This window comes from Lissotriton helveticus, chromosome 8 (genome assembly GCF_964261635.1).
Source record: "Lissotriton helveticus chromosome 8, aLisHel1.1, whole genome shotgun sequence".
Lineage (NCBI taxonomy): Eukaryota > Metazoa > Chordata > Amphibia > Caudata > Salamandridae > Lissotriton > Lissotriton helveticus.
The window spans coordinates 746,649,860-746,672,890 of record NC_136069.1 but is presented as its reverse complement, the minus strand read 5'-3'; the positions used below and the strand labels follow the sequence as shown (position 1 = coordinate 746,672,890).

The 23,031-nt window shown below is 44.6% G+C and overlaps 1 protein-coding gene across 3 annotated transcripts in view; it reads left to right on the top strand.

Moving 5' to 3' along the window:
• LOC144772900 (interleukin-5 receptor subunit alpha-like) overlaps positions 1-23,031 on the top strand; it is a 367,784-nt gene that overhangs the window by 177,520 nt on the left and 167,233 nt on the right. For all 3 annotated transcript variants that reach the window (XM_078657581.1, XM_078657580.1, XM_078657582.1), the window contains one exon: positions 10,992-11,167. In XM_078657581.1, coding sequence (XP_078513707.1) covers positions 10,992-11,167 — 176 coding nt within the window. The remainder of the gene's footprint in view (positions 1-10,991; positions 11,168-23,031) is intronic.

Genomic DNA, 23,031 nt, shown 5'->3' with positions numbered 1-23,031 from the left:
TGTCTGTGTGCATATTCAGATTTCCAAGGTGTGCACCCTGAATATCGGCTCCAGAATATTGATGGGACACAATATTGAGAACAAAATATCAATAACAAAATATTAAGAGGTAAGTCAAACTAGATTTTCCATACCAAACTCCACATAGATGTACCTTGGTAATATATACATATCTTCAAGGTGCGGAGATGTGGAGTTATATGCTCTCACCTTTCAATATTTTGTCCGCCAATATTCTGTCCTGAATGTTCTTGTACCGCAATATTCTTGGGTCAACATTCAGTAGAATAACCAATTCCCAGAGTGTCACATGCTATTTAATAAGATTGCTGAGTACATGGAGGAGCTGTGGCTTACAGGAAGGGAAAGCATCAAGTGGGTAAAGATGCACCTCTCCTCCTCCTCCTCCAATGGTAATGAATAAACATGTACTTAACAAAAAGCCAGGAAGTAAGAAGTTATGTTGTTTGAAAAAATGTTATGGATATTTCAGATATAATTACAAAAAGACAGCTGTCCTCCTAGTTTGATTTCAGATTACTATATGAATAATGCCTATCATTACGGGAAGAGGACTACAATGCAACAAGTTAATCCTAGATTAAACTCCTGTCAAGCATGGCAAATATTATAACCTTGTAGCCTCCTGCTGATGTAGTGGCGTAACGAAATGTGAGGGGGCTCTCCTGCAAGATATATTGAGCCCCCCCCAGAATGTGGAGCCCTCAGATCAGGGTATCGTGCTGAGGGGGCCCTTGGAGCTTGGAGGGCCCCCCACACTGTGTGGTCTGCAGGGGCCTATGTTACACCACTGTGTCGAAGGCTATGTTGGTTGTTGAAGGTCCTGAACTAAGTTATAGGCCGAACTGAAGGCGAGGGCCTATAACAAGGGAGATGGTTTTTAGAACCCGTCATAGACCGAGACAGAAAGGCTATAAGGCTATTATAGTATTCCCTCTACTGAGGGCAGAATTTTCTCAATTAAACAAAGGAGAAACACAGCAACAAATATTGGAAAGTTGGGTCAGTAGGCCTATATCAGCCATTAGTAGCCCAGGCCACTCCAATGTCTTCAGTGGAGTTCCCAACATTCCAATGATTAATATAGCTTACATGTAGAATATTAGAAATAAAAATGATGCCCTCACATCTGTACATGCCTACATATCTACATATGCCACCCCAAACATAGACGTTTACGGTAAAAAGGTGTTGAGACAAAATATAGAGTCAATAATATCTACTGATACAAATATCGAATTGGAAATATCGTGACACAGAAATATCAATAGCAAGAATATTGTTGTTAATAATATTGATTTTTAATTATTTTTGTGTATTTTAATATGTGTTGATTGTATACGTTTTAAAACGTTTGTTTAAATATTGTTAGTTTGTTAATGTGATTTATAAATTAAAAGTAATTTTTAAATGTAATGAAATAATTTTTTGTTATTTTTAGTACCGTAGCGAGCAGTGGGGATTATAGGGGATTAGGGTGGGAAGAACATTAATTAAAACTAATTAATACATATTTTAAATTAATATTAATTATCTAATTGATAATTATTCATGTTAATTGTAGATCAAATATTTTTTTATTTGACTTTTAGGTGTGGGTTGTGGGTTTTGTAGGGGTACAGGGTGGGAAGTAAATTAGTTATAATTAATTAATAACTATTTTTTGATTAGTATGAATTATTTATTTGATCATTATTTATGTTAACTGTTTAATTAATATCTTTAGTTTTTAAGTTTTAGGTGCGGGTTGTGGATTTTGTAGGGGTATAGATTGGGTAGTAAGTTAATTTTAATTAATGTATAATTAATTTTTAATAATTATTAATTATTTAAATAATAATTATTTCTGTAACTAGTCTAATTAATGTTATTTTGGTTGTTCAAGATTGAGGGGCAGGTTCTGTGTTTTGTAGGGTTACAGCGTGGGAAGTACATTCATTATAATTTATTAAAAATATTTTGCAATTATTTATAATTATTTAATTTATAATTATTTATGTTAATTATACAGTCAATTTTTTTTAAGTTACATTTAACGCGCAGGTTGTCAGCGTTGTGTCGGTATAGGGTGGAAAGTATATTAATTATAATTATTTAAAAATGATTGATTATTATAAATAATTATTTAATTAATAATTATGTAAATTGTGCGATATATATTTTGTTTTTGTGGTTTTTGTAGGGGGAAAGGACGTGTAGGAAATTACTATGATTAATAAATATTGTTCATTTTTATTGTTAAAAGGACAATTAATTATGTAAATATGCAATTAAAATATTGTTAAGGCTTTATGTGTGAATTGTATTTGTAAGGGTAAAGGGTGGGAAGTTAAGTAAATATAATTAATTTATTCTGAGTTAATTAGTACTATGAATTCTTTAATTGAATATTAATTATGTAAAAAGTATAATTAATTTAAAAAATGAGTATGTTAGTTGTTGTTTTTTTTTCTGGATAAAGAGTGGAAAGGTAGTTAAAACTAATTGTTTTCTTAGTAGTTAATTAGTATTAATATTTTTATAGTTAGATAGTTTTCCCAATAACTGATCACGATGCCTGGAAACTGTTCCAGCAGACTGAGTTGGTTCCGAAAGGCATCAGGCCAGCCCTAGTCTTTCAGAGCCAATTCGGACAGCTCTATGGACACGGTTTCCCGACAAGCGATTTCGATTACCAATTTGGACAGCCGTTCCAATTTGATTTGCCCGTATGTTGCCCTTGGGGATACCCAACAGACCCTTCTTCCCAACCATGCACAATGTGGCAGGTACCAGGGGTTGCATGCAACAGGGTGCACAATTTTCCCGAACCACCCCTTTTTTCAAAGGGAGCCTGTGTACGTCTTTGGAACAGTAGGTGAACTCCCTCCAGAGTTTAATCCAAGGAGATGGACACTTAGGGCCTGATTCTGATGCGGTAAGGAAAGTATTCCCACTTAGGGCCTGATTCTGATGCAGTTAGGAAAGCCTCCTAACAGCATTTGCTCTTTCCAAATTAGAATGGGAACGTGTCTTCCCAACCGAGTGCCCAATTATGATGCAGTTAGGAACATATGCTCCCATTGAAGTCAATGGGAGTCCAACCAAATCGTATCGGGAAGCATCCAGATGCACCGTACTCTGTCGGTTGGACTCTCCCGACCCGAGTGGCTAGGAAACCATTTCCAGACCGATTCGGTCGGGAAGCTTTCCAACCCGCATTAGAATTGGGCCCTAAATACGAGATCCCTCCTGCAATCTTCTACCCCTGGCTTTTTGAGGCTGGAAACTGAGACTTTCTTTCAAAACAATGTAGTATCTGCCCCACTACACATTGTTTGGAACACCTTTCAGGCCTGGCTGAGAGGGACATTAAAAGGGGTGGTTGTAGGCTGGGCAAGGGCTGAGAGGAAAGAATTGACCGCTATTGACCGAGATTACAAGATATCTCAAGCCTTCCTAAACCCATTACTCATCAAATTCTGCAACATAAGCCCTCATAGGCATGGGCATAGATTAGTTTCACACTTTCTCAGTACACTTTGTATCCTATGAACTGTGAAAATATCTAGACACCTGGCTTGCTAATGCTAGGAATTATAATAGTTATGAAACTGTTATCCACCTAGGAGAAGGATTTTACAGCACACACAGAGGAAGCCCCCTTATCTATTTAGATGATTAAAAAGCAAGAGATAGTGGTTATAACGCTTGGAGAAATAGAAGTAGGGAGAGGGTGCACCCTGTCTTCCGCCACATTTAATCAGAATAGGATTTAACAGAAATCCACTGGCCGAATCTACTGAGCAATTAGGACATAAATAATAATAATAATAATAAAAATAAAACCATTTATAAAGCGCCTGGTTACCCAAAAACAGTGTCCCCCCGCGCTAAACACTGCAAAATAACTCAAAGGAAAGAACAGAGGTGAGCCAGAAAGGGGATGGGGAAAGAGAGTGGATTATGCACGTGGAAAGAGAAAAGTTTTAAGTCTTCCCCGGAACCTGATTTCAGAGGGTTCCATCCGGAGCTCGAGCGGGAGTTCGTTCCAACATTTGGCAGCCAGGAATCTGAACGAACAACCTCCCATCCTAGCTCTGGTAATTTTGGAGAGCTTAAACATCATCATTCCAGAAGATCTCAGGTTCCTAGTGGGGCGATGTATAGTTAGAAGGCTTTGTAAATAGCCAGGACCAGTGCCATGGGCGATACGATGGGCAAAGCAGAGGGACTTAAATTTAATTCGCTCCTTGATGGGGAGCCAGTGGAGTTTGGACAGAGCGGATTTCCCCGAAGCTCTGCGAGGAAGTTTGAGCACAAGACGTGCTGCAGCATTCTGAGCACCCTGGAGTTGGTGGAGTCCTTTTTTGCTCAAACCTAAAAGCAGAGCATTCCCGTAGTCAAGATGGGGGGTTACTAAAGCGTGGACAATGATCTTCCTGGAATCCATGGGAAGGAGGTCTAAGACCTCCCGGAGAACTTTCAGTACGCTGAAGCACCTAGCTGTTACTTTACTGACGTGAGACTTGTATGAAAGGTCTGAGTCAAGTATTATGCCCAGATTACGCACCAACACCACAGGATAGGGCGGATTGCCTAGTTCCGCAGGCCACCACATGTGTGACCATGCTGAAGATGATTTCCCTACCACCAATAGCTCGGTTTTATCGCCATTCAGGCGTAGGCAATTGCTGTTCATCCAAGCTGCCACAGATGAAAGACAGTTGGCGAAATTGGTGGCATCTTCTTTGTGGTCGGGCGTAAGCTTGAACATCAATTGGGTGTCATCAGCATAGCTGACAATGCCCACCCCAAAAGTCTCGGCTATGCGAGCCAGGGGTTCCATATAGATGTTGAACAAAGTAGGGCTCAAACTTGAGCCCTGAGGAACCCCATGGCTTGCCTTCCTGAGAGTGGATTTAAAGGGGGGGCAGTGCATCTGAAAGCTCCTGTTAACCAAGAAGGACTCCATCCAAGCAAGGGCTTGTCCCTTTACTCCCATATCAGACATCCGAGACAGCAGAGTTGAGTGCAGCACGGTGTCAAAAGCTGCACTAAGATCTAAAAGAACCAACGCTGCTGTCTCTCCTTCGTCCACTATGCGCCTTAGGCCCTCGGTGGAAAAGAGTAGGGCTGACTCTGTAGAGAAACCAGCTCTAAAACCCGATTGTGTGGGGTGCAGGAGAGAATGTTCCTCCATATAACTCATGAGCTGTCTATTCACTACTTTTTCCACAATCTTGGCGCAAAAGGGAAGAAGGGAAATAGGACGGAGGTTTTGAAATTGGGAGATGTGGATGTTGGCCTTCTTTTTAAGGGGGATTACCTGGGCTGTTTTCCAAGCATCCAATACCTGACATTCTTGAAAAGATAGCGGCACAATAAGGCTGATCTGGTCGATTATTGTGGTCTCCAGGACTCCTTTACAGCAAACCGGCGGGCAGACATCGCTCGGTGAGCCAGATTGAATACTGTTGGCGATGCTTAATAGCTCTTGCTTCTCAGGTGTAATAAAAGTAGTGAGACCGGGATTCCCCGTATAGATGTTATTGGCAACTACCTGTATTCTTGGATTGGTCTCATCCTTAGTAAAGGTGGCATGGATCTTATCGATCTTACTTACAAAAAAATCGGCAATAGAGTCGCACAATTCCTTCGAGTAAGTGTCTTGAGCTTCCAGTCTAGTAGGGACCGTGAGCTCTCTATAGATAGTAAAAAGTTCTCTGGTAGGGTTATTCGCTGAATCAATTCTACTTTTAAGGTGGCAACTTTTTTCGGATCTCACCAGTTTGTGGTATTTATTCAGTTCACTTTTGTACAATAATTTATCCTCCCTATTATAGTGTTTTCTCCAGCTACGCTCTAAAGTTTTACATCTGGCTCTGGCCTGTTTAAGTTTTTCCGAAAACCAGGGAGCGGTTTTAGATTGCCTGGCAGGGGGCTTGGATGTCCAAGGAGCTATCTCGTCCAGGGCAGTGGACAGCCATTTTTCATAGTTCTTCCAAGCCTCCCGAAGAGAGTTAGTTTGCGGAGGAGGTTTTTTTTGTAGTGCACATCTAAGTGTTTCTTGACTAAAGTTTTCCAGTTTCTCCGTTTCAGGGAAGGAGGTTTAGACAGTCTATTTTCTAAAGGGATATTATCTATAAAGAACGGGATAATGCAGTGATCTGACCAAGTTATTCTAACCGGAGGGGAGACTACAATACCCTCCCAGTTAGCAAAGATGGGATCCAGAAGGTGCCCTAGTTGGTGTGTGGGGGTGGTGGATTGAAGATTGAGTCCCAACGATGCCAGTGCTTCCGCCACATCCTGTGCCTCCCTGCATTCCTTATCATCAAAATGGAGGTTTAAATCCCCTAAAATGGTGAATTTTTTGTACCGGAGAGCTGGCTGAGTAATGTATTCTAAAAGCTGATTACCAAACTGTCCAGCTACTCCAGGCGGGCGGTACACCAGCAGCCCATTGATGACACATCTCGGCCCTGTTTTAATAGTGAATAGGCCGCTTTCACTATGAGGTAAAGGGGCCTTCACTAAGGTGCATTCCAACTCAGATTTATGAATAAGGGCTAGCCCCCCCCCCTCTTTGTTTATGTCTATCCAGACGGAGTAGACAATAGCCAGGAGGAATGGCCTCGAGCGCTTCAGGAGACGAGTCTTCGTCCATCCACGTCTCAGTAAGAAAGAGCGCATCGGGATTATTAGTAGTTAATAAATCATGTATTTCAAGTTTATGTTTTTTTAGTGACCTACAATTTAATAATAACATGTTCGGTTTGGGTATAACATGAGTGTTGTTCTTTGAGAGTGAAAGGTCTGGTTGCAAAAACCGCATGACAGGGGTAGCGAATCAGCTTGAAAGATATGGCCACATCTATTTGCCACATTAGGGCGTAGTGCCAGAAGCTCCTGTTTGGTATATTGTGTATAGTACCTGACCGGTCCCACCATATCAGATAGCAACGGAGGATTAGGAGGACTCACCCCGCGCCCCGGTCTGTCGCGGACGGGCGCAGACGGGCTGGACTCTGGCTTGACTCCGGCACGAATACGGCGCACCCGCTGAACGCGTCCGCTGCGCGGAGCCATAGCCGTATGTTTTTATGCTGTTGACTCTCGCCCCAAGGGAGGATAGCCCTACCCAAGATGGCCGCCGCAGTAACTCCGCCCGTGCCCCAGGTACAACAGCCCTGAAATCAGCCGGACCCTCAGGGGGAAGGCAGCGCAGACTTGGGTGAGTGCAATCAAATTGAATTAAAATATAGGGTTAAAATAATGCCTCCACCCGAAAATCGGTGGAGACAGCCAGCGCAGCGCTAAATCCGCGTGCTGGTGCAGGGGGGAGAGGACACAAAGGGCAAGTGCATACAAAAGGATATTTTTTAAAACAAAGCTAGAGAAAAGAGTGACCGCCCGGCTCAAGCCTCAGGCAAAATTGCAGAGTTCTCGCGAGTTCCAGGATCAGCTGTTTTTATGCTGGTGACTCTCGCCCCAAGGGAGGATAGCCCTACCCAAGATGGCCGCCGCAGTAACTCCGTCCGTGCCCCAGGTACAACATATCCCAATTTCACTTAGTTAAATGCCTTTTTGGCCTCCGGGGAGGCAATTTGTATGTACTCATTCCTATTCTTTGTCATCCATAGTAATCTTCTGAATAAATGAATTACAGTTGGTAATTAGGGCAATGGGAAATGCCACATGTATTAATCATGTACCCTATAATTTATTCTATTGGTGCTAGAGCACAAGGGTATCAGTCACCACACTCCTCACTTGAAGAGCACCATAAAAGTGTTGCCATTATAAAGAAAAGTAAGTGTAACCAAATTATGATTAGCACTCTATACAAAAGTGCTATATAATTCCAATGTAATGTCAGATTTGAAACCTTGAATGTTGGTCGGAAAGCCTCTATTCTGCAGTCTGAGGCTTACCAATTGACATCCAAATCGGCCTCTTAGGTTTGAAGGAAATGAGGCTCTCCCAGATGGACATACATACATACTTAATAGGTAAAGAATTTGATAGTGTAAGTTCAGATCCTCTTGCTGTATGCAGGGTTATACAAAGTCGGTCTTGGAGGACCGGATCCATGCCAGATTTTTAGCATATCCACATTTAGATAAATGTAGTTATCTTACAAATCTGGCATGATCGACTGATGCAGGGAATAGTATCTTCTTAGACAAGAAGGATACAATCCTAAAATTATTGTATCTCTGCTAGTCCTTATGGAGCCCCAATATTTGAATATAGCTAACATTTGGGGAAATAAAGAAGTGATGATAAGATATGAAAGTATTTGTGAACAGTCAATGTTAACCAGTTGAAGTGCGTTATTTAATTTAGACCGCTGGCTAACTCCCCTCATAGCAGCCTGGAGCTCTCAGGTTAATGAAGCACTGAATCAAGGTCTGTGGAAGAAAGAATCTGCAATAAAGAGAGATTGAGATTAGTAAATTGGTCCTGGATGAGTATGTAGCACTAAATGATGTTATTGAATGATTGAATCTCTCTATAGGACTGGAATTGCTTCAGGATGGACAGAGCACAGGTGTAGAAGATTCTAATAATGAAACTGTTAATGTGGATGTTTTTCGCAGTCAGTCCCTTGTGCAAGTGGTAAAACAGGTATCTATAAACCCCATGGTGAACAACATATATAGGGCTCGATTACAAGTCTGGCGGCCTTGCGACAGCCAGACTCGCGGTGGCACAGGAGTGCCGGTTCACCATTTTACCGATTACGATTTTGTAAGTCGTTTCGGCGGTGGACCGCCTGCTGCACCAGAAAACAGATTTTTCCTGGCAGTGGCACCTGAGCTCCACAACGCATTATGCTGTGGAGGGACTGCCATAGTCATATTTTATGATCCTGGACCACCAACCTTTTCATGGCAGAGCCCTGCCATAAAAAGGCTGGTGGTGCAGGAACATAGAGGGTCCTACCTGGCCCCTATGTTCCCCCACCATCGGGATACATTCAGGGGGGCACAATATGTGCCCCCTGTCTGTATTCCTCAGTTCTAGCATGGCATGGACATCACCGTCCATGCCGTGCTGGAACATTTTGGCCGTTCCCAATGTGGTGCCTGTTTTCAAGGCACCGCCATGGGAAAGGCCAAAGGACCACTGACCGTATTGTGAGTTGTACTTTTACAACTCTTAATATGGAAGGCGGTCCAGGCGATGAATTGGCGCAGCAGAGCCGGTGTTGAGCCAATGATGTTGCACCAAACTCATAATCAGGAGCGTAGACAGTTTGTGCCATGGACAAGGACAGAGTCCAGTGAAAATAGCAACTACAGTTCATTATAAAGCAATAAAGTTAAAAAAGGATATAATGAGGTAAGCATTTTTCCTGCTCTTGGGATCACCATCAGAAGTAGTGTTTTTAGAAAGGATCAACAGTGATCTCTGCCTCTTCAAAGTGCTTCAGTCACCTTGTGTTGACCTTCCTGGATGCACTGCCTGTGGTTCCATTAAATCTTGGGGTGTGGTTCTGGTCGGGTGGAATAGGCAGTTTAAAAGCATGATTTCATCTCAGCCACCACTTATTCCAGGTGAGTGGCTGTAACGTCCAAAGGTTACATGTGGATGGTGTCCAAAAAGTATTTTAATCTGGCTGTTTCTGTGAACTCTGGAGTCTTGGAACTTCTGGATGGGAGGGTCAGGAAATCAAAATTTCATATTCCCACAACATAATCAATTGTGTAGTGTCAGGAATATGTTCCTGTTAATATTAGTGTTAATATTAATATTAGTATCTAGCTTGTCTCACCTGCAAATACAAAAATTGACCTTCATGCATCTGAGTTGTCAGCTATGTCATCTGAGCTCAATAGATGACTCCCAGATTGACCTTCTTTTGCCCTTCTGCCTGATTTTAGGGACACTGACAGTCTGTTCATTCAAGCAGAGAGTCCTTTAGTCAGACATCACTCCCTTGCATGTCTAATGTTCATGTACCAACTGACATGTGGATGAGTCCTTTCCTCATATCCGTTGGCAGTGTATTTGTGGCTTCCCAGCAGAATGTCTCAGTGGCATCCTTTTCCTCTCTCCTTTTTGCATGTGCAACCTTAAGGCTGGGGGGTACCCACCTCCTCTTTCCCCCACCTTTTGCAGATATGAAGAGTGCCTGCCAGGCTTAGCAAAGGTCAGCCTGACAGACACTCTTTATGTTCAGGCCAGGCAGTCAGGTGCTGTACATGAGCCAAATGCGCAGGTGCTTGGTGGCCTGAGCTGAACTTTGCCTGGCTGAGGTTTCACAGCCCTGTGGGCCCAGTAGAGCACCTCAAGGTCCTCCCTCGCATAATGAGAGAGCACATCAAGGATAGATTGAGACCTAGGCGCTTCAGTTTTAAACCCTGAAGTGCCCTTGGCCAAGTGTCAATAAGCAACATCTTGTCATAAAGTGTGGTGGGTTCAGCAACTCTCACTGACCCCAACCCACTCTGTAAGAAGTAGGGGTCTGATGTCTCCTCTCATTGGCTAACTTAAGGTCCGCCATTGAGAGAAGGTGGCAGTCTCAACACTCCAGGAACATCTGAGGCTTCTCTCCCGCTCTCGGAGGTCCCACTGCGGCCTGGTAAGTTTTTATTTTTTGTAAAGGTTTGGTGCATGCTAGCTGTGTGTGTGTAAGCATAAATGTATGTGTATTAGTGACTGCATGCTGTGAATGTGTACATATTTTTAAAATAAGTATACATCTAAAAATGTCTTGGCATAAATCATTAAAGCAGAGGCACTGAGTGTAATATCACATTTATTACCATTATAGAAGGACAAAATGGGCATCATGACCAAATCAAGACTATGCCTTGTGTGATTCATGGCTCTTCCAAACACACAGCAATGATTATACCTAGCCTATCACTCTCTGCCATCTGCTATATATGTTAAGATAACAGAATAATTAGGATAAGATAAGAATGCATCAGAGTGTCTTCCGGAGATTTTAATATGGGCCAAACTTTCCTTCATAGATACAGGAAGAAGGAGTTTACATGTCAGCAATACATCATAAATAAAGAGAAGAGAAATATTGGCTGTCATATGAAGGATGTGCATTTCGACAACACACGAAGACGGTTAAATGTAACAGTGTGGTGCAACTGCTCGGCAATAAAAGTGAACCGTGCTTATCTTCCTGCTCTCATTGGTAAGATATATTACAGGCTTTGCTAATTACAGCAGTACATGGATGCAGCTAATTGATTTGAATAATAGGTGATTTTCTAACAGCAAGTAATTGCTTGAACACATGTCTATTTATAGAATCCTATTTGGTAAAATAATAGGGAAGTTGCTATTTACCCAATCACCAGCCGGGATAGTAAATGATCTCCAATATTTATCCAGCAGCCGGCAAATTAATACATAATCTCTGCTGTTCAGCCGACCACAGGCTAAATAGTAGAGATAATGTACAATTTAACCAACAGCCAGATAAATAGCACGAAGGAGGTCTTTATTACGCTGGCCCTGAAGGAAAAGGGACAACAGGTAATGGTATGACGGTGGCCAACTTGTAATCAGGCTGCAACTCCAGAAGGTGTTATCTCTTAATCCCATTCATAGTTTGTATTCCTTCCATCGTGAAATTATAATATAGCATCTCAATGATACTACTGATGCCTTCATAAGGTTGCCTTTGCAGTTGTTTCAAATTGTATAAGATCACCCTAAACAGCGTATGACGCCATGTCAATGGGCTATACCATTTCCAGTTTAGGCCTCTGCTTTTACAAATCATTGTTTTCCGGTGTTGTAGTATGATTCGTTTAATGGAACTGAACTAGAATGCACCAATTTGCTGCAGAAAAAAAGGTGTAATAATAACATGAAACCATTTGATAATCCTATATATGGCCCTGGTACGTTCCCATGGCTTTACAAGTATGTAGCTGTAGAAGAGTAAACAGCTCCAACTAATCTTGCAAAGGTCTAATCATCTTTATCATTAGCCACCTCTGCAGGTACACTTTAAGGAGTAGGAGCATGTGCAGTGCACAAGACACCTTATAAAGGACCTCCCAAGTTGCTGTGTCTTGGGCCATGGTGCAATGGAGTGCTATTTTGTGTCATGTCTGTCAGAATAACTTGGAAACATTCAAGCGCTTGGGCCCTTTCTATCTATAAGCAAGGGTAGGCATAGCTTGTGTAATTAATTGTACCATAATTACACAGAATAACAGCAAAATTATGTGTAATTACGCAAAGAACATACAGCCTGATTCATGTACGGGCCGTTTTGCGTGGCCCTAATAGCGAATCATAGCGACTCGCTATTGAGGACACGCAAAACGGTATTCATGTAGGAATTGCTAAATAAATAGCGATTCCTACATGTTCTCTATTTGCGAGTAGAAAATTGCTACTCGCAAAAAAAGGAATAACTCCCCATGCATTCCTATGGGCCAAAAGGCCCATAGGAATGAATGGGGAGTATCCCTTATTTGCGAGTAGCAATTTACTACTCGCAAATAAGATAGCGATTTTAAGGGTGCCAGGGGTGTCCAAAGGACACCCTGTAGCACCCCTAAAATGCACATTTGAACAGGTGTTGCGCACACACATGTCCAAAGGACATGTGTGTGTGCAACATGCAACTTAGAAAAATGCTTTTAAAAGCATTTTTCTAAGTTTTTGCTATTTACCGAGAGGTCTGACCTCTCGGTAAATAGCGGCCCAAATTTGCAAAATCGCAATTTTTGAAAGTGTCATGAATAGCATTTAAGGAATCTCTAATAGAGATTCCTTAAATGCTAATCCTCGCATATTAGCTAATTCTTCATTAGCGATTTTTGCATTTGGGATTGTGAATCCCAAATGCCAAAATTGCACTCGCAAAAGGCAAGATTCTGAGAATCTTGCCCTTTGCGAGTGCAATTTAGCTTCATGAATCAGGCTGATAGCCCAGTATTTACAGCTATTTTCTTACAGCAAAATGCACTCTCACATCCAAAATCACAACATCTCACAGTTTATAAACACAAAAGTGCCTATCATTATGCACAAAATTCTTTTTACGAGTTGGAAAATTCATTTGTCTCGTGAAAGGACTTTTAGGATTGTTTCTGAATTGTAAATAAGAGGGACAATGAAAGGGGTTTCCCCCTCCCCTTCTCATTTTGGAAAGGAATTTATTGATATTTTCCGACTGCAATTACTATCACAGATCGTTGATGAGCTAACGACCCCCGATTGGAGTGGTAAATAATTTGTAAAGGGGAAGGGGTCCCATTCGGAGTCCTTTCCCTTTGGGAATCACGTTGGCAACCCCAGAAGAAAGAACTTTTCTAAAATGGGTAACTGTTTTTTTTTTATAGCAGCACTTTTACCTCTAAGGAACACAGGTTGCTTAAAACAAGAGTTTTCCATTTTGAAATGTAGTCATGAGAAGGTTGTGTCCTGTCATTGTCAGGTCACAATCTCTGGGATTGCAGCTAGTCACAGAGGGTTGTAAATCGGCATCTTCCTAATGAATATTATTTAGGCAGGTCAATCTGGGACCCCCTTTATTAAGCATTTTGTGAACTAACCTATCAGTTTAGAGATTGGTATGTAAAATACTATTACATTTGCAAGAAGCATGTGTTCACTTTGCAACCTCAATTTGTTTAATGAAATAACATTATAAACAGGACCCTAACTTTTATAAGGTGATGGATGCCAATTATATTCACTTTGGTAAGTGCCTGTTGAAATCTGCACAAGGCAAAATGACACTAAGGGGTCAATTCCGATTCGGGAAAAACCGCTCCTTTCGGAGCGTTTTTCCCGTATGAATCGTACCCTGCAAGGTCCAGGAGCCGTACTCCGTACGAATCGTACAGAGACCGTACGACTCGAATCCCCGTACAAGTCTCCGCCGGAACCCACTGTACGCGACATCTGTACATCTCGCGTCTTGTTTATATGACCCAACAAGTACGATACGTGTCGGGTACGCACCATATGACCCTTTTTTTACAGGAGCTGAAAAAAGCCATAAAAGCAGAGTTCGCCCCGAAACAGGTACGGAACGGCCCCTTCCCGGGTATGGTGCGCAGGGGTACGCACCGTACACCCAGTGTACATGAGGTACGGTGCGTACTCCTGCGATCATGGGGGGGTACGCACCGTACCCCATGTACGCTGGGTGTACGGTGCATACCCCTGCGATCATGGGGGGTACGCAACGTACCCCATGTACGCTGGGTGTACGGTGCGTATCCCTGCGATCATGGGGGGTACGCACCGTACGGTGTGTATGTGATTGTGCGCTTTTCTGTACGAATTGCCCTTACCTGACGTGGACCGTACAGATCGCGTCCTGATGCCCCGGTCCGGATCGTATTTGTCGGGTCGTACGGCGTGTGTACGAGTCGTACAGAGAGGGCTCCGGATACGGTTCGTACAGACGTTTTTTTTACTGGATCGGAATAGACCCCTAAATGTAAGCTGTTTAGATACCAGCAGGGTAAATTGTGAAGTTCCTCTTATGTCTGCATGGCTATTGGCCAAGTTGTGAAGCCATCTGCTATTTAGCAATCCACCAACTTAGAGGCATTTTCCTCTTTCTATGCATGCTACAGAATGCATCATATATGGAAATATGCATTAATGGGGAAAAATAAAGATAATTATGCCACCTCCCCAGAAGAACATTATGTCAGGGCATGCCCATGCCAGGTGTATGAAATCTGCCTACCCTTGAAAACATCTTGTGCATCCATGTGATCAAGAGGGGTCTATTCTTGCTAGCCGAGCGGGAGTAGAGTAAAGTCAGTGTAGAAATTAGAAAAGGATACGTTTATGTATATGATTCATTAATACTAGCTTTTGTTATGCAACAATAAGTCCACTGGGGTACGGTGGTTTCTGTTCCAATTTCCCCTTTCCATGCGGTCAGGGAGCTGTCCTGGACATCAGTGCGTGAGATGCAGCGTATCTTACACAGTTGGGAGACCCATTTAGAGGTGTCTGCTGAGTTTATAATCAGAGTCAGAGGGGGAACGTCTGTAGGTTTGCTAGGAAAGCCGAGGCAGGTTGATCTGGTCAGCATCCCACACCCTTAAGTATTGGAAGCGGTCTAGGGGGAGAGGGGTGTTGCCATGCGTATGCTGGTGCAGTGTTGCAAACTTGTGCGGAGGACAAAGATATCCTAGTTCCTCAGCCCCCCACTGTGTCAGGGTACATTGCACACATTTTTGTGTTGTGGGTGGTAACAGCGAGTTGCATGGAAGGGGAATTCCCAGTGAGTAAAGTGTGGGTTAGCACAGCCGGCGGCTATCTCTTTGCAAGACCCAACAGGCTGTTGTAGTTGTTTTTATTTCGAATGGATTTCTAGGAAGACCATTTGTAGGCCCTAAGTGGGATGTCGTCTGCTTGGAGAGCTGAGTATAACGTGTACTCCCTGCTATTAGCATGTAGTAGTCATCACGTATCCAACAGATCATGGATTTCCAGAATTCCTTCCAAGATTTCGGGAGAGCGTGGCCCCTGAAACTAGTGATCCAGCAGTGCACCAACAACAGATAATCCAAAATACTCCCCAGAGCCCATAAACACACACACTTAGTTGAGTAAGCCGCTGGAGTCAAAGTTTATATGCATTTCTTCACAGTTTTCAAGATTAGTCCTTTAATATTCCTGACTAATCTTTCACTGATCAAAAAGTTATTTCCTCTGGTCTACGGGCCATTAGTTGAACTAGTTGAAGGTGAAATGACACAAGTTAACATATTCTTAATGTAAATAACCACAGACTCGGGAAAAGTTTGAATCTTTATCTAAATTTCAAAATGCATGTGAACCATCTCAAATACACAGTGCAGTCACCGTCCTTCATAGGAGAGAAAATTCAATTAAACACATACTTTGGATTCATGCAATGATCAATGCTCAGAAAGGGAGAGGACAGAGAGAAAAGAACATCTGCAAGTAGCACAAAATTATAGTTACCAAGGATGGTATGAAGACCAACCCGTTGGCCAAAGGGCTGGTAATGGTCCCCTGGGATAGATCAGGTGACAAAGGCTTCAGGACCGGAATCAGGACAGGATAAATGACCTCTCTAGAATACCGACGACTACATTACACCCCTCTCTGACTCTCTTCCTCCTCGTTATTCTTCTGCGATCTTCTTTCTAATCCTAATAATTTAGGATATTAGGCTCTGCATTCGAATCTTCATCCGCATCTCTTGCTACTCTGACAACACCCACGGCTCACAGCATCGACGTCTCTCTAACTAACTAAAACTATCTCAATTATACCTTTCGTTCTGAAATGTACCACCCATTAATGTTTCAATATGGTAAAAATACTAAATCTGATTGGTCAGGCAAGGGGGGAAGATCATCACACCATGCTTATATGTCACTTTCATTCTATCAGGCCATTGTTCCTAAACTCATCCCCTTAATTTTTATTCAAGCTTTATTTTCCCACCCGCATTCACTTTTCATCTGCAACAATTGTAACAAGTCTACATTGCAAGCTCGTTCATTTGAGTTTTTCACTGCCGGTTCTCAGGCTCAGGCACTCTGCGTCCTTGTCCTCTTCCCGTCCCTTATGTCATCCTTCCGGGTTCAATTTCAGTGCCCATGCGCGAATGTCACATGGCTCAGCTCACTCCAGAGAAGCCCAAATAGCACTAGTGATAAAAGTCAGAAAGACAGATGTTACTTTAAAAAATAAATGGTTTCACTGTATACCACCCATCTCTATTCTATCCCAATTTATTTATTAATTCTTTCCCCTTGTTAGCATTAGTAAAATCACTCGATTTAGTTTCAAGCAAGCAGATGCAAAGCACGTGAGTCTCCAAGACTCCATATTAGTACCTTCTGCTCATGTGCAAGAATTTCCCTCCAAGCGACAGCTCGTCATACTGAGTAGATGCAGTTGACGCATGCGCAATAAAGATTTCCTGTTTAAAGCCATTTTAGTCATTCTTTCAAACACAAATGCAAGCTTCACTAACCCGCATGTTGGTGTGGTGCACATTAGTTTAACACAAAACTGTTAAAAAAAATGTATTAACTCTTTTTATTAAGAAATAAGGCTTGTTACAGTTACAAGGCAGTAGCACACAGGTTACCAGCTGAAGTCATTCAGACAATACATCTTCAATAATGACACTCAAGAACATAGGGCTGATAACATTCGTCGTACACAGTCAGTTCCCAGCGGCAATGTAGTCACTGATCCTTGGTTGTACACAAATGTCCCCCCTGTAAGCATTCCATAGCCATAACCCCCCTACCTGTATCCATTTTATTTCGGGCACCCTCTTGATTCATAGATGGCTTTTTATGTTACCATGCACCAGTCCATATCCTTAGCCCAATCAACAGTCTTTGGTTGGCTCTGAGCCCGCCACAATCATGCAATATTCCGTTTAGCAACCATGAAACCTAGAACAACCCAAATTCTCTCCTTGGCATTCAAATCTGTAGGGTCCCAAATATTCAACAATGCCAGTTTAATGTTACAATAAATCTGTCACTCCAGTGCCTCCTCCATATTGTGATACAAAAGGGGATGATGGACGGACGTTTGAACAAATCAAACACTCACCCCCAGTCAACTGATCTGGGTTTAATCCATCACCATTCTTTAGTTCACTCAGCCACCCCAGTTCAGACTTGGCTATAAGCAAATCAGTCTGACCCTGTGCCTCATGGGAACAGTGCAGCCCGAACTGCCGAGCCATGTCTTCCCTGGACCGGAAACAAGCATCCTGGGACCGGTTTCGGATTCATAATCCTCATCAGCCAGGCTATCTTGAATCCAGTGGCCAAGTGAACAAGGGACTCACGTCTGAGCATACCCTGCCACACTTAGGGCGAACAAAGCGATACAAAAGGGGATGATGGACGGAGCGTTTGAACAAATCAAACACTCACCCCCAGTCAACTGATCTGGGTTTAATCCATCACCATTCTTTAGTTCACTCAGCCACCCCAGTTCAGACATGGCTATATGCAAATCAGTCTGACCCTGTGCCTCATGGGAACAGTGCAGCCCGAACTGCCAAGCCATGTCTTCCCTGGACCGGAAACAAGCATCCTGGGACCGGTTTCGGATTCATAATCCTCATCAGCCAGGCTATCTTGAATCCAGTGCCCTGATCTTTTGACTGGGTATGAGTGTTCTGTTTAACTCAGATGCTCTGTCCATCACCACCCCCCTTTTCTGAATCCTCCATATTGTGAACCCCCCTCTCCCAGTATTTCTGAATCACTGCACACTCCCACTCCCAGATTCCATGATAAAGTTTATTATCATGGAATCTGGATAAGTCTTTGGAAACCCAGATCCCCAGGTACTTAAAGCCCTCTGCCGCCTCAGAAAACTGACAACCCCGAGGAAGTAAAGGCCGCTGTCCATAGATGACATAGAGCACAGATTTAGACCAATTCATTGTGTATCCTGCGAACCTTCCAAATACATGAAAAATATCCAGGACCACGTTGAGAGTCGCTGCTGGGGAGGACAAGTAAAGCGAAATATCATCAGCATATACCGATTTGAGGTCCTCCCTGCCTGGTGTCCATTTGAGGCCCCTAATTGTGGAGTCCTATTGGATCCATGCCGCCAAAGGCTCCAAAGCCAAGGCGAAGAGGAGTGGCGACAAGGGGCACCCTGTCTTGTACCCCTACCAAAAGAAAAGACTGGGGATTTCCTATTATTGAAAACCACCTGCGCAAGTGGTTGATGGTACAAATGTTGCACCCAGTTGATAAATTCAGGGCCAAAACCCAGTTTGTGAAATACAGCAAACATGTAAGTCCACCCAATGGTATCATATGCTGAAGCACAATTGAGGGATATCACAACAGCATCTTCCCTGATAGTATCCACCTGGCATAGTAAACCGTGGACTGATCCGGGTGTACCAGGCGGGTGAGAACCTGGAGCAAACAAGTGGCAAGGACCTTTGCAAGGATTTTGGCTTCACAATTGAGCAAAGAAATGGGCCTATAAGATGAGCAATGGTTAGCGGGCTTCCCGCTTTATGAATGACTATGATATTGGCCAATCTCTGATCCTTGGGAATGACGCCTTGTTTTTTACTCTCCCGGAAAATATCTGTAAGAAAGGGAGCAGTCATGTTTGCCATAATTTTAAGTAACTCAATGGGGATCCCGTTGGGGCCCGATGCTTTCATCCCACGTAGATCATGTATGGCTTTTTCAACCTCAGCTACTGTGATGTCGAGATCAAGGTCGGAGCTCTCCTCCGCGGTGAGAACTGGCATCTTAATATCACGTAGGAGAGAGGAAGCTTCCTCCTCCGAGTATCTTGTATGGGAAGTATATAGTGAGTGGTAGTACCAGCCGAATGCCTCTGCGATGTCTTGTGGCGCAGTGACGATGGATTGTGAGTCAATAGCAATTTCAATCACCACACGCTGCGCCCGCTCTCTGCAATACAACCAAGGCAATAGCTTACCTGCCTTATCGCCCACATCATAGATCCTGCTGAGGGTAGCCCTGTAGTGTGCCTTGGCCGCATCTATGGCTGGGTCGTAGAACTCCTTGGTTTTAATGCGGAGCTTCTGACGCGCTTCCTCTGAGTCCTGTATAGGGACGGCGGTTCCTAGATCTAGGATTTTGCTCTCTAAGTGCACCATATCTGCTGCTCTCTCCCTGCGCTGCCCAGCAACTTGGCCCACCACAACCCCCTGAATGACTGTCTTATAAGCTTTCCAGAGTACGACAGATGAGCGAACCGATCCCAAGTTTTCCTGTAAGTACAGATCTGACTCGCTCAAAACCTTATCTCTGATGGGGGGGCGGGTCGTGAGATAACATGAATTAATCAGCGCCACCCAGCCGATCGTGGGTTCGCTCACTTCCAAACTACACTGAACAGGTGAGTGGTCAGAGATCCCCCTAGCCAAATGCTTTATGTCCTTAACAGTGTGAAGATGATGCGTGAGTGTGAGCACATAGTCTATACGTAACATACCACAATGAGGTCCGGAAAAATAGGTGTATTGGAGCTCACCGGGGTGCAGACATCTCCAAACATCCTCAAAGCCCAATTTACCCGGGAGACTATGGAGTCACCTGCGGGAGAGCGGCAGATCCTTCTGGGGCCAACAGTCCAGGGAGTCAGAGACAATGGAGTTAAAATCGCCCCCTATCAGTAACCTCCCATCCGGCAAGCCGAGGAGGAGATCAATGAGATCAATAAAGGCCTGCCTATGTACGCTGAGACAAGATTAAGGGGCTCATTATGATGGAGGATTTTCCGCATCCTCCGGGCCGGCGGAAGCCACCGCCGGCCCGGAGGATGCGGAAAATCCTCTGCGGACTCACCAAAGACCCACCGCCACATTAGGATGGCTGGTGGGTCCTGGTTTCCGTCCGCAGCTTTTCCGCCGCGGTTGGCTTACAACCGCGGCGGAAAAGCTCTAATATGGTGGCAGTGTCTCTCAGACACCGTCCACCATATTAGGATGGGCTTGAAAAGATGCTTTTCCGCGGCGGATTTTCCGCCGTGGAAAAGCATGTGGAACTTCACTGCGGGGGCCGGTTGCGGACCCCTAGGTGAAGGGGGTGTGGGGGGTGCACATGGGGGGTACCTATGGTACCCCCTGCATTTGTATGCAGAAATCGGCAGGCACCGCGCGGTGCCTGCTGCTTTCTGCATACAAATGCAATGTATGCATTTTTAACATTGCGGCGGGTGCAGCTTGAAGCTGCACCCGCCGCAATGTTAAAGATAGAGGATGTGACCGCCACCCTGGCGGCCACATCCTAATTGCACTGGAGGGACCGCCGCAGCCCCTGCGGACGGTCCCTCCTCCTCTGTCCGCCATCCTAATGAGCCCTTAAGTGCGGACCCCTCCCAGATCCCGGAAATGGCAGCAAATCTACCCAGAGGGTCAGTGCGGACCACATCGACAGTCAGGGGAAATGATTTTCTGATTAAGATGCCCCCCCCATTGAAACCAAAACCAAACACGGAATGGGCCGCCAGCCGGAAGCCCCATCGTGATACTGCTTTACATGCATTCTCTGGCAGGTGGGTCTCCTGCAAGAGAACTATATCAGGGGAATGGCACTTAAGGAATTGGAGAATCACACCCCTTTTAGTTTTGTCTCCCAGACCGTTTACGTTCCAGGAAAGCAATTTGAGCTTCCGTCTAGTCTCCGTGCCCATCACACGATTGTAGAAGTATGTGGTGAACCAGAGAGGAACATTCCGCAAAGCCCCCGGGGAGAAGTGTTGGCATAAACCCTACCCTTTGCTTCAATGAGGCCATAAAAAATGTTGAACCTATAGCTGCCTCTACCTTAGACAAATCAAGTAAATCATGCCTGAAAAACAAAAAAAAGAACACAAATACAGTCCCACCCACCCTCCCCACAAAGCCCAAAAACATTACTCAATACCCCCCTCCCTGCCTCCCTGCTTGGTGGTGTCAAAACCTCCCACCCCCAAACTAGCAGAGTTCCTATCGCCACCCTCCAAAAACTTGTGGGTACGTGTAACCTAATCGAGCACCTGTCCCTGAAAATTGCCCAATGGTAATCACATTCAAATAATAGAGATACACTAAGAGCAGCAGCCAAAGCCAAAAAAGTGCTGTGTCGCATATACAGAAATGTCAGGGGATCATGGAGAGTCTTGGAGATTCTATGTCAACAAAGTCCCCAGTGAAAGCCTGGTGCATTGCAATTGGTAAGACTGTTACCTGTAGGGAAGCCATCACTCCGACTCAGCCAGCAGGCATCACAGAATCCCTCCACCCATTAAAGGTAAGCTTTACAGACCAGTTGTCCAATGCCACCCGTAGCCTCATTCTTCCCCGGGATGATGTGCCTCCACCAGAGTCCCGGGGCATCGCTGTCCACTCTCGCACCCTGGCGTGGTAGCTGTTCTGGCCAGATTTACGCCATCCACCAAGCCAGTCCCAGGCCTCTTCAGGGGTAGTGAAAAACCAAGCCCTCCCCTCCGATTCCACCCTCAGTTTGGCAGGGAAGAGCATAGCATACTTCAGGTCCCTGTCACATAGTGCCTTCTTCACGTCCAAGAAGCTGCGCCGCTGTTGCCGCACCCTGAGGGTGAAGTCCGGGAAGAAGGTGATAGTACTGTTTTGGTATTCCATCGGTGGGACTGATCGGGTGCTCTGCAAGATAACATCTCTGTCCCGGAAATTAAAGATTCTAGCAAGGAGAGGATGTGGGTGGGCTCAGGGTTTCGGCCTGCCACCCGGCACTCGATGCGCCTGTTCAACCGAAAAGAACTTAGAGAGACCCTTCAGTTTGAGGTAAGGAGTGATTAGCTCTTCCACAAACAGGTCCGCTGATGGCCCCTCCGCCCGTTCTAGCACTCCCAAATTCGGACATTGTCGCATCTGGAGCGCCCCTCATAATCATCCAACTGCGCCTCCAATTTTGCGTCTGCATTTCATCCATCCTGCACTGTAGTGTATTGGTATCCTCGACCAAAGAATTCGCTTTGATCTCCACATCCTTCAATCGCGAGTTCATCACTCTCATATCTGCCCAGATAAGGGACACTTCCGAAGACACAGTGTCTATGTGTGAATCCAAGGACGTCCGGATGGTCGTGATGGCCTCGAGGATATCGTGCAATGCCGGTTCCTTTGGTTGTCCGCTAGGATCCGACTTGTCTATCTTGGCAGAGCCTCCTTTCGGGCTTGTTCCAGGGCCCCCATCCCACGCATATTTTGTTAACTTGGCCTGGAGTGCCGCCTTGGAACTGCGGCCCCACGCCATGTCACAAACAGCCGTGCTGTGTGCTTTTCAGGCCGGGAAGGACAAGGAGACCAGGGTCAGATGGAGACTCGGCGACCTCAGCTGTTAGGCCACCACTGCCAGGGCCAGATTCTACAAGGCAGTCCAAAAGCGCAGCTGGCAGGTCCCCAGTAGCCAGACTTGACTCTTTATAGGCCAGGGCGCAAGCCGCCACCCTTGCCAGGCCGGTACAGAGGAATACAGAACCCCAGGGCAACGGGGTCCACCATACTCCCTCAGCGTCACCCCACGAACTCCA